General features: G+C 41.5%; 1 protein-coding gene across 8 annotated transcripts in view; it reads right to left on the bottom strand.

Annotated features, from left to right (window-relative positions):
• The window catches only part of SYNE2 (spectrin repeat containing nuclear envelope protein 2), a 289,942-nt gene that overhangs the window by 164,621 nt on the left and 112,379 nt on the right, over positions 1-12,942 (bottom strand). For all 8 annotated transcript variants that reach the window (XM_045822428.1, XM_045822429.1, XM_045822433.1 and 5 more), the window contains exons 30-32: positions 11,958-12,568; positions 8,970-9,149; positions 6,518-6,668 (exon numbers count right to left, since the gene is read on the bottom strand). In XM_045822428.1, the coding sequence (XP_045678384.1) occupies positions 6,518-6,668; positions 8,970-9,149; positions 11,958-12,568 (942 nt within the window). The remainder of the gene's footprint in view (positions 1-6,517; positions 6,669-8,969; positions 9,150-11,957; positions 12,569-12,942) is intronic.

Here is a 12,942-nt window from a genome sequence, read left to right as displayed (position 1 = left end):
AAACCAAATACCTAGGTGTAAATCTAACAAAACATGCATAGGACTTATTTGCTATAATCTACAAAATTCTAGGGAAAGAAGTCAAAGAAGGTCTAAATAAACGCAGGGAAAAGCAACTTCATAGATTGGAGGACTCAATATAGTAAAGACATCAATTCTGCCCTCCCCAAAAACCTCATGTATAGGTTTAATGTAATGATCAAATTCCAGTAATACTATTTTGTAGATATAGATAAGATTATTATAAAATTTATATGGAATAGTAAAAGAACTTGAATAGCTAAAACATTTGAAAAAATAAAGTGGGGGGAGTCTAACTGATTTTAAAATCTATCATGTACAGTAATAAACATTATGCGGTACTGGCAGAGAGATAGACACACAGATCAATGGAAAAGAGGAGTGAACCCACAAATGGATTCACACAAATATGCCCGACTGATTTTTCACAAAGGTGCAAAAGAGATTCAACAAAGGAAATGGAGCCTTTAACATATGGTGATGGAGCAACTGGACATCTATAGACAAAAACACAAACTTTAACTTAAATCTCACACATCATACAAAAAATTAACTCTAAGTGGATGATGGATTCAAATGTCAACCAGACACTATAAAACTTATGGGGGGAAAAAAGGAGTAAATCTTCAGGATCTCGAGACAGTCAAAGAATTCTTAGATTTTGACACCAGAAGCACAACTTAAGAAAGGAAAAATTGATAAATTGTACTTTAACCAAACTTAAAAACTTTTGCTTTAGCCCTGGCTGGCATAGCTCAGTGGATTGAGCGCAGGCTGTGAACCAAAGTGTCCCAGGTTTGATTCCCAGCCAGGGTACATTCCTGGGTTGCAGGCCATAACCCCCAGCAACCGCACATTGATGTTTCTCTCTCTCTCTCTCTCTCTCTCTCTCTCTCTCTCTCTCTCTCTCTCTCTCCCTCCCTTCCCTCTCTAAAATAAATAAATAAATAGATAAATAAATAAATAAATAAATAAATAAACTTTTGCTCTGTCTTCAAAAGACCCTGTTAAGAGAATGAAAAAAAAAAAAACAAGCTATAGTTTGGGAGAAAATATTTGCAAACCACATCTGACAAATGACTAATATCCAGAATATGAAAAGAACTCTCAAAACTCAACAGTAAAGCAATCAACCCCTTTCATTAGAAAATGAGCAAAAGATATAAAGAGATACTTCACCAAAGATACCATACAAATGTCATGCAGGCAAAAGAAAAGAAGATCAATATCATTAGCAATTAGGGAAATACAAATTAAAATCATAATGTGATACCACTACATACTTGTCAGAATGACTGAAGTAAAACATAGACAATATCTAACACTGGGAAGGATTCAGAGAAACTAGATCACTCATACATTACTGGTGGGAATGTAAACTGGTCCAGTCACTCTGGAAAACAGTTTGGCATTTTCTTTAAAAACTAAATATACAATTAACATACAACCTAGCAACTGTACTCCAGGGTATTTTTCCTGGAGACAAAAAACTTAAGTTCACACAAAACCACCTACGTGAATGTGTATAGAAACTTTACTCATAATAGCCAAAAACCAGAAACAACCCAGATGTGCTTCAAAGTGTGAGTACTTACATAAACTGTGGCACATGCATTTCTTGGAATATTACTCAGCAAGAAAAAAACACAACTTATCATATTACATTCAAGAATCTAAATGAATCTCCAGATCATTATGCTAAGTAAAATAGCCAATCCCAAAAGATTACAATTTGTATGATTTCATTTATATTAGATTTTTGAAACAGCAAAATTATAAGAGCTTTCCATTAAGAAAACACAGTCAAAGGAACACAGGTTCTCTCTGTATTATTATTTTTTGAATTTTATTTATTTATTTTTAAAGAGAGGGGAAGGAAAGGAGAAAGAGAGGGAGAGAAGCATCAGTGTGTAGTTGCCTCTCATGCACCCCCTATGGGGACCTGGCCTGAAACCCAGGCATGTGCCCTGACTGGGAATCGAACCGGCAACCCTTTGCATTTCAGGACAGTGCTCAATCCACTGAGTTACACCAGCCAGGGCTTTCTCTGTATTATTTCTTTTAACTGCATCTGACTTCTCTATAATTATCTAAAAAATCAAAATTGAATTAGAAATATTAAAAATTTTTGATGAAAAAAATTACTGGGAGGTTTCTCTTTCCGGACTTGAAACTGCCTAATACATAGGCAAGGCTGAAATGCAAACCCAGCTGTTTTTCCTCCTAGTTTGCACTGGAGCATAATAAATGTTTGTTCCATTAAGTGAAAAATTGTACATATATATCCATTCTAACTTTGATTACATTCAAAGGACTTTGTTGTTCCACTGGCACAAGCTACCAGCAGGTGAGGAGAAGAGAAAGAGCAGGAGAGGGTGCTTCAGCACTGACAGGAACTGCAGCTTTCGTCATACACGGAAGGGAGGGGGGACAGCAGGGAAACCTGGTCCCCTCTGACATCTCCCGAACTTTAGTGGTCCCCTGACAGTTCGGCCTTTACCTCTTTCATTTGCACTGTCTTTCATTAAAGAGAGGGGAAATTTGGCACCATACCTTAGATAAACATCCAGGTTTCTGTGGTTTTGAAGGACAAAAGTTCTCAGTGGTATCATATTTAAGCCACCGGTGCAAAGCATCGTGATAATACGTACCACAAAAACTGTTTCTGAAGACAGTACCTAGCTCATCTCAAAATTAACTGAAAGTTGTATTAACAATCAACAGTACTACAATTCACTTTTTTCTAGACAGTTAAAAAAGTGTCTGAGGAAAAAATTAAACACCAATACATTAGAACTTCTGTATCTTCCATACAAAATAATATATTATTTCAGCAAATACATAAAGTACCTATACGCTAGGCACTGTGCTAGATGGAGGATTCTCAACATAGTAAGAAAATAATGCCTAGGCTTTTCTATCTTTCCTAAAGGTAATTAGAGTTATTTTATTTATTTTAAAAGCACTTTTTGTGAGCTAACTATTACAATTGAGAAAGGGGTGCAGATGAAGCAGTTACCCAATTTTCACTTCTGCATACACATACTTCAAAGGTGTTCAGGGAAGGCACGATTAGGATGACTGAAACATGCTTTGCACTCAGATAGACCTGGGCTTAAATAATAATTTAAGTACCATTCAGTAATTAGCCATAGGTGATAAGTTTTTGTTATTTAATGAGAAACTCTAAGAAGCTCTTATCCTAACACCCGATGTGATGGTATTAGGAGGTGGATCTTTGGGAAGTGGTTAGGTCATGGCGGTGGAGCTGCCACCAATAGGACTGGTGGCCTTGTGTTAGTAAAGAGACTCCCGAGAGCTGTGTTGACCTTTCCACCAGGTGAGGACTCAGGGAGGGGAGAGCTGCAAGTGAGTGACCTCGGGGGAGGAATGCTGAGGGTGCAGGGCCCTAGCCCAGGAGAGCTGCAGGAGCCCCTGCTGGGATCTGGGGTGGGGGAGGGGGTATCATCCAGTCATCCCGGTGGGCCTAGAGGCAGATCATCAGGCCAAAGAGGATTATTTTCAAGCCTTAAGGTTTACAGTTATTTGCCTTGTTAGGTTTTGTTCTTACTTGGGACCAACTATGTTTTTCTTCTTTCCTATTTCTCACGTTTGGAATGGGTGGATCTCTACCCTATCCCTGTTCTCACCACAGTATTTTGAAAATAAATAATTTCTTTGATTTCTTGGGTTCACAGCTAGAGAGAAATTTCCCCCCAAACGAAATGCACCTTGATGCTCAGCCATACCTGATTTAGACAGTATGTAGATGAGACTCTGGACTTAGGTTTTAGAGTTGATGCTGGAGCAAATTAAGACTCTGGGGGCTGTTGGGATGGAATGCATATACTTTGCACGTGGGAAGAACACAGATTTGGAGGTGGATTCAATAGCAGAATGTTGTAAACTATGAGAACTGTCTCCAGAACTGTGAAGAATAAACTTCTGTTGTTTAAGAGCCACCCAGTCTATGGTATTTTTGTTACAGCAACCCAAACAAACTAAGATGATAGCCATTGAGGCACTAGTGCTGGCAGAAGGGTCAAGACCAGGACTCCGATTTCCACTAGGGAGACGCACCCAGGAGAGGGCCACATGCCTGGAGGCAATGGAAGTTCTACTGGTCAGCAAGCATGCAGTTTACAGTTACGGGGCTGATTATGCAGTTATGGGTGGTGGGAAGGGCGTTCAAGCAAGTGAGAAGAGGGAACATTTAGAATTGCAGATAGGCCAGATGGGGGGCGGGGGTTAGAACGAGTCACCCCAAGATGTGCCTCTGTGGCCTGTGGGTTGTTCTGAGCTAAAGTCAATTTGAGCCCAGGGACTCAGGAAAAACTTCTGCACCTCCCTTAACTACCTAGATGAACTTGAATTAGGGTCCTTGCCTATAAAAAGAGATGATCAGAGATAACCTCTTTTGACCTCGCTATAGAGCAGGGTACACTTCTACTCACTGCATGTCTGCTCTGCTTGTCATTCTGCAAAAACCATTTGACGTGCCCAAGGTACCCTGCCCCACCCCTTGCTAGGAACGTCCTATGTTCCCATTCTCCCTTTTCGTCCCTGATGTTCTTTAGTTCATGTGGGGTTGCTGACTCTCTCATGTATGCAGGGTTCCCAAACAGATGTATTAAATTTGAATTACTTTCTCTTGCTACTCTGTCTCATGTCTGTTTGACTGTCAGACCAGCCAAAAAAACCATAAGCACAGAGGCAAGTATTTTCCTCCCCTGCAGCCACACACAGCGGGGTATCACGGCTGACACTGGCTATGAGGTAAATCCCAGGTGCTCTGCTAGGCACTTTTCCTATGCTACCTCACCGAATAGGACAGAAATAGGGTTTTGCTGGTAATAGGATCCCACTGGACAGGACAAAGGTAGGACTCGAGGTCTAAGGAGGATCAGCACATTCCAAGAACAGCTGCAAGCAAGAGGAGCTAGATATGTCTGGTGAGTACACAAGGCAGGGGCTTAGGACCTGGGATTAAGGGAGAGACCTTGATTCTGAAATGAAAGCACCAGGTGGGGAACTGGCATCAGGGGCACAGTGGGGGAGCAGCTACGTGAACTGGGACACAAGGTTGAGGGGATCTTGCACAGCTGGTCACATTGGATTCTCTGAGAACCAAGGGAATCGTAGCTCCTTAAATCCACTAGAATGAGGCCAGAGTCCTCCTTGACCCCGAGACCATCAGACCCAAAGCTGCTTCCACTGGAGGGAACCAGAGGGGCTGTATCTAAGCAACTCCAGCTGACTGTCTGCGCATGGTCTTGGTTGCCTCCCTCAATTAAGTCTCTTAATAGGAATCCAGTTATAAGGCTCTTTCTGATTGGTCAGTTTCAAGACACTGAGTCTGAGACAGTGGGTCCCTGACAGGGGCTATTCCTCATCTGTGGCACTGGCCATGTGTCTGAATCCTAAGTGTCATTTCAGCTTCAGGGTCAAGCGTTCTAGATAGAGAACAAATTACCTGTAAGAACCTAGTCTATTGAAGCTTCTACCAATGTTGCTTTCAGCAACTGGGAAGTTCAATAAAATGGCTTTCTAACAACCAGCTGAATCTAGTACACTAAGTTCACACATGCTTTCGACACTTGGACAGCACTTTAGCATAGTGCTCATAAAACCTACAGGAAAAGCAACGTTTTGGTGAATAGTAATATAGTAAAGCGTATTCTTTTCTAACTATCTCATTTTATGCCACTCTGACTGATAACCATGTAAAATCATAGAAAATAATGACACCTAGTGTCCAAAAATATTATTCTTCTTAGAATACAAAGCTGTGATCGGTGAGGCTACAAACACAAAACAACCTTGAGATCGGTTCACACACCTTTGCAGAAAGCAACTAAATAAAAACAGACTTTTTCCTTTGTCCACTAACAGAGGGGATTTTCCTCCTGTCTTCATTCTCTTGAGACTGTAATGGAGTCTCAGGTTCCTTTCAGATAGAAGGTTCCTTTTAGGTAGCACACACACCGACTGGTACCACCTCACAGAGGTAGCAGCAGGGGTGACCCCCGACTCCAACAGAACCACAGTGCCAGTATCACAACCCCAACAGCCCTGGCCAGGTGGCTCAGTTGGTTGGAGCGTCGCCCCATACACCAAATGCCGTGGGTTCCATCCTCAGTCGGGGCATGTACCTAGGTTAGGGGTTGGATCCCCAGCTGGGGTGCAAATAGGAGGCAACTAATGGATGTTTCTCTCTCCCTGCCTCCCTCTCTCCCTCTTTCTCTCTCTCTCCTGCCCCCAAATCAATAAACATATCCTTGGATTAGCATTAAAAACAAACAAACATCAACTTGGGGGGTGATCTCTTTTAAGCTCTGTTGATATATTGAATACATTTTTAAGCATTTGGTAAAATAGAGTCACTAGTAAGTTCTTTTCAACCAAGTTCTGAAAACGGCTCCGTTTGTAATATCCCCTTTATTGGCAGGCTCATGAGCAAGGACGCATGTGGCGCTTCCTTTGGAGCCGGACTCACCTCCGCTATCCTTTTCTTCAGGTTCTCCTTCCCCATGTACGAAGCCTGCAGGGAGATGACATTCTCTTCTTTTTGAATCAAAGTTGTCAAGACGTTTTTAAAATTGTGATATTGTTTTAAGAGCTCCAAAACTCTTTCACATTGGTCAAGGCTATAAAAAAGAAAAAAACGTAAAACAGCAAAATGTCTGAAAATAACAAAACCATTCTTTCTCTTTTTAATTATCCTACAATAAAGATTAATACATGATAGAAGGATTTTTCTTCTTGACATGGCTTATAACAGTTTTACCAATTTAACCTAAGAGTGGTGGCTCATGTATTTATCTGACAAGTGGTTGGTAAATGATCACTGATTTAGTATTTTCACCTGATCAATATTTAAGAATCACCACAAGTACACTCTAGAAAGTACATACGATTCATAACCTTAAGAAATCAACACCTCAATGTCATCCTTAACCAAAAGACACCTTGGAAAACTGTCTCTACCATTATTCTTGGAGATTATTTTTAAAATAATTCAGCAAGTCATAAGTTGTGTAAGTCTACTTAACTCATTCTAGATTTAGCCCTTTTAAAAAAGTATAGTACCGATAATAATGTGGCAGTTAGGACACCTAGTTACGGCTAGGCACCAATTAGTCATGTGACCTTAGAAAAGCAACTTTAGGTCTCAGAACCTTAATTCCTTCCTCTGTAAAATCGAAGGGCAGGCTAGATCAAATACTACAGACAGGCTTCATCTTACTACTGCACACGCAGGTTCCGGAGGGAAAGAGTGCTCAGTGCAGCTCTGTGAGAAAGGACCACGGAGAGCAGAGTTAAGGGAAATCACCGGGGAGCTGAGGCACCCCTGCACTAACTGCAGCAATAGCTCTCTACTGACCCGCCACTTGGCCTCGAGGGGAAAGGGAGAGTGCCCCGGGTCAGGGTCAAAGAGGAGGATCCAGGAGGAGTTGCCAAAACACATGCTAAAAAGGGAGGGGGATGGTTAAGACCACCTTGAACTCTCTTCTTGCCCTCTAATCTCCTACTAGTACTTTCTATCTCTTAGCCCAACTAGATCCCTTGGCCTGGTGGTACAGGGATAGGGATCAGTTCTCCAGACCACTCCTACCCGCAGGCAGAGAGTAAGGGGGAGAAGGCAAGACTGGAGTAGATTCAGCATATTCACCACCTGGGACTCAAAGGTAATGGCTGTTACACAGTTAAGAAAACCTTTGAGCCATGCCTAGGCTCTGTAGGAAAGATGGTGGCAACAGAAAGTGACAGGCTACATCTGCCATTTGAGTAGGGCAGTGTGGAAGAATAATGCCCCCAACCACCAACAATGTCCATGTCCTAATACCTGGATCCTGTGAACATGTTGCCTTCCATGGCCAAAGGGACTTTGCAGTTGTGATTAAGTTAAGGGTCTTAAAATGGGACATTATCCTGAATTATCCAAGTGGGTGAAATACAATCAGAAGGGTCCTTACAGGAGGGAGACAGGAAGGTCAGAGTCAAAGAAGATAATGTGATGAGGAGGAGAAGTGAGAGCGAGAGAGAGACTGAGGTTGAGATTAGAAGATGCTGAGATACTGGCTTTAAAGAGGGAAGAAAGGGGCCCTGGCTGGGTAGCTCCGTTAGTTAGAGCATTGTCCCCATATGTCAAGGGGTTTGATCTACAATCAGGGCACATAACATACAAGAACCAACCAACGGCCCTGGCTGGTGTAGCTCAGTGGACTGAGTGCCAGCCCGCAAACCAAAGGGCCACCAGTTTGATTCCCAGTCAGGGCACATGCCTGGGTTGCAGGCCAGGCCCCCAGTAGGGGGCATGTGAGAGGCAACCACACATTGATGTTTCTTTCCCTCTCTTTCTCTCTCCCTTCCACTCTGACTAAAAAATAAATAAAATCTTAAAAAAAAATCAAACAATGAACACATCGGTGGGTGGAGCAGCAGGTTGATGTCTCTGTTTTCTCTCACTTCCTCTCTTTTAAAATCAATTTTAAAAAAAAAGATGGAAGAAGGGGCCACAAGCCAAGGAATGTAGTAGGAAGCCTCCAAAGGACAAAAAAGGCAAAGATGGGGATTTGTTCCTGGAGTCTCCAGAAAGAAACAAAGCTTGACTTGGGGATTTCCAACCTCCAGACTGTAATATAAGTTTGTGATGTTTTTATGCCACTAAATTGTGGTAATTGGTTACAGCAGTAATAGAACACTAATGTAGGTGGGGTGATTAATATACTGTGTTTGTTATCCTTCCTAGATAACTCCTTAGGTTCATTCAAGTCCCAATCTGTGGTTCCAGATCTGCTCGGACATTGACCCAGCGAGCTTCCAGTGTGAAACTCCTGTTTGTCCTTCCGTTAGGTCCATGGGAAGGTGTTTTAAACACACACATTTCAAAAAGTCAGTTATGCGACAGACCATTTTTCAGATTTTAGAGCAATTGTTTTCCTTACCATTCAGCGATGGAAGCTTTTGCATTCTCCCACAAGAGTGCTGTATTTTGGCACTGTTGGTTCAGAGCTTTTTCTCTGCCGTCTTCGAATTGTGGAAGAGAGTTAACCATGTCTTGCAAGTGTTTCTTCTCTTCTTTATAGTCATCTAGGTCCTTATCCAGTTTGATTAATAATTTTTTCCTTGAATATGAAAGAGAAAAGATTGATAGCCATTATTGGCCAATTTGACATGATATAAATATGGGCAATTTGGGAAGCACATCAACTTGAACTTGTTCTCATGAGATTTATGAAGATGAAAATTACACATTGCTATTACAGAGTTTAGGAGGCTCTTTGCATTTCCAGAATACTAATCTGGTGTTTCATTACAATAAATATACAAAACCAAAAACAGTAACATTTTTCTGTGATGAGCACATTTGGAAAGGGTGTGCATATGCACGTAAGAAGAAAGAGTATGGGTGTGTAAATGGGTGGGAAAGAGAGCATGGTGTGTAGAGAAGACCCAAGGTACATGGAAGAGCACTACACACTCCTGAGAAAGAATGGGGGTCCAAGGAAGAGGGAAAACTTATATTTCTATCTGGTATGTAAAAAGCTCTCCCATATCAAGAAAGAGCTAAGGGTATTAATGTGCAAACTAATCCTGGACGGATTAACTCCATTCACCTAAGTCTCAACTGCTTTTATCAGATATCCACTGTCTCTACTTCTCTTTTCCAATTTCTCTTGACTCTACTCCCATTAGGCTTTTATTCCCTATGAATCCCCCGAAACCCGCTCACTCGACAAGACCTCCAGTAACCGCTGAGGCGCTAAATCCAGGTTCCATTCTCAAACTTCACCTTCCTTCACTAGTCAGCAGCCTTTGACCCAGCTGCTTACCTCCTCCGCTGAAAGGCCTTCTCACTCGGCTCCCAGGACTCTCGATTTTCCTCCTAGTACACTGACCTTCTCAGCATCTTTGGCTTGTTCCTCCTCATCTGTCCCCCATCCTAGTGTACAACACTGACCTCTTCTTGTCTATCTAAATGCACTCCGCTGCCCATGGCTCTGAACAGCATTCCAAAATGCTAATAACTCTCAAATCATACCTCTAACCCAGACCTCTCTCCTGACCCCTAATACCACCTATTTTTAAGAGTCTTATTGATATCCATACATGAAAGCCAAAGAATTATTTTGTACCTATCATTTCTAAAACTGAGCACACCTGATCTTTTATTCATTACCTTGTAAACTATAGGCTTTCTCACCTCAGTTAATGTTAATTCCAATATTTCTGTAACATCCTATGTCCAATGTGTCAACAAATCCTGTAGACTTTCCCTTCAAAATGTATACAGAATCGAAACCCTTTTTTTTTTTTTTCACCATTTCACCACTGGTCCACACCACCATCATACTTCATCTGGATTACTGAAATAGGTCAAACTAGACTTCCTACGTCTCCCCTTGACTCCTACAGTCAGTCCACAGTCAACACATGAATCACAGAGAAGCTGGTACAATGAAAACTCAATCACTTCCTTCTGCTCAGAATCCTCTAGTGACTTCCCAATGCCACTCAAAGTAAAACCCAAAGAAATCACATGGCCCAGAAGTCCTTTCATGAGCTAAGCCCCACCCTATCCAGCACCTCTGACTCCCTTCATACCTCTCCCCTTCACTGCTGCCCTCCTCACTTCCTAGCTTCTCCTCAGACATGCCAGGCCCAGGCTCACACCTGGCCTTTGCACCCACTGCTCCCTTAGCCTGGAAGGCCCTTCCTCCAGGTTGGTGGTCACTTGGCAAGCTCTCATCCCTTCTAACTTACTTCAAGGTCACCTTCTTAGTACATCTGTCCCTAATGTCTCCCTTTGAATTGCAACCCCTTGTCCTTCTTTGCTTAATTTTTTTCTATAGCTTTTATTATCATCAAACACACTGAATATCTGACTCCTCCCTCTTCGTAATAAGTTCTACGAAGGGCAAGAATTTTTGTCTATTCTATTAACTGCTATACCCCTAGTACCTAAAACAATGCCTAGCACAGACCACTTATCTGCTGTGTTAATAACTAAATTAAGAATGAAAGCAATTTATTAGTTATAAATGTATGGTTTTATGAATAAACTATTTAATTTATGTACTTATTCTTTCTGAATCTATAATAAAATCTATTAATGAATTAATAGTAAATTAGTATCTCATTCAACACCTCATTAAGAACTGGGGTACTGTAGGAATGGAAGTCTCATTGAGACTGAAGTCAGAGGGAAATTTCAGAGGGAAGAGCTTGGTCAGTTAAAGAGCCTCAAGAGACCACTGGACCTGAAGGACTACAGATGCGCATGGAGACAGAAAGTGGGAGGGACTTACTAAGGGGACAGGAGCTCCACAAAAGGGATTCTTCCTAACATTGTCACTGTCAGGACTGAGAGGCCGGCTCTGACTGGCAGAACGAAAATAGCAGCACTCATATTGAGGGCTGTCAGCATCAGTTTACCCCAATTCTGCTCAGCCCACAGAATTCACACTACCCTTAGCGTGGGATCCCAATCCCGCACCCTCCTACTCAATCCCACCCTAGTCCTGATGGAAGGAAGGATGAACCTGAATAATAAAGGAAGAAGTAGGGATGAGGTGTGGCATGTGCATCTCCTACCACTTATTTCTTCATTGTCAAACATGTAGAGTTTGCCAGGTCTTCCCCCATCAGGAGAACACCCTAATAAATACACAGCACAACTCATGTACTCTATCCATATCTTAGTTCATGAGAATGAAAACTTCAAAGAAAAAGAATTATATAACATCTTATAAAAGCACACTATTGACAAAAAGGAAGTTTGTCTGAAAAGTCTACAAAAAAGAATGCTGAAGGTTGAATGGAGTAGGGTGGAACAGAAACAGAAAGACAGGAAGTATCTGTTTCATCTAATGGATATTTGAAAAGACAGAAAAACGTCACCTTGGATGGAAACTGACGGAAACAATACTTACCGTTGTTTTACAGCTGGAACAGTCGGATCCTTGAGACCAATTTTACTGAGCTGACTGTGCACATCTAGAACGTTTTTCAGGAGCTCGTTATTTTTCAGAGTACAAGTTTGTAGTAGTTTGTCTTCTTCAGTGAGTTTCTCCTGTCCGCCACAACCACGTGTCTCAAATAAGTGTTTGGACAGGGCGTCAAGGAGTTTTTCACAGGAAGCCTCTTCACCCCGTTCTGCATCTTTAAAGCTTATATCAAGTGTCTTCAAACGTTTATCCAAATGTCTGGCCTTATCCTTCATCAGATAAATTTCTCCTTCTTTATTTTTTACTGTCAAAGTATTTTCTGGTACCACCTGTGTAGCTGAGGCTGAAAGGTCTGTAACAAGGCCAACGGGGAGTTCAGCTGTTCTCAGAGAAGCCAGAAAATCTTCCAGAGCCCTGAGGGCATCTTTGCTTGTCTGGATCCTGTGGTTCATTTCTTCAAGTTGCGATCTGTGTTTTACTATAATAGCCTGTGTTGCATGTAGATCAAGTGGGTGTAATTCCTTTAATTCGAAGTTGCTTGACTGCTCCAAACTGTTACATATTTCTATCTGTTTCGCTATAGAATCTTGAATATCCTAAAATAAAGGTAAGGAAAGCTGAAAAGACTAAGGTAGAAAAAAGTAAGACTGCATGTAAGAAACTACCCTCAAAGTCTGTAACTAGGTTTAATCTAGAAAAGTGCTTCTCAGTTTAACCAAGGCTGACAGTGTCAACATTTTCATTACAAATGATCAGACGGCCCAGCTGCTTCTTTATCTGATACCCTTCCTGATGTTCCAATCCCCAAAAGAAAGCAAGAATATAAATCTATTGCTTCAATGAAAATAATTGGAATTAACTATTGAGACATCTGTTTATAATCTGAAAAATAAAACAAATATTTTTTACTTATGGTGGGATTTGGAATAAGAAATCTGTGGAATATGACAATATAAGCATATGAGTCTAG

The sequence above is a fragment of the Phyllostomus hastatus genome, unplaced genomic scaffold (genome assembly GCF_019186645.2).
Source record: "Phyllostomus hastatus isolate PE091 unplaced genomic scaffold, TTU_PhHast_1.1 phas_scaffold_501, whole genome shotgun sequence".
NCBI classification, from domain to species: Eukaryota; Metazoa; Chordata; class Mammalia; order Chiroptera; family Phyllostomidae; genus Phyllostomus; species Phyllostomus hastatus.
This window is presented reverse-complemented; position numbering and strand designations above follow the sequence as displayed.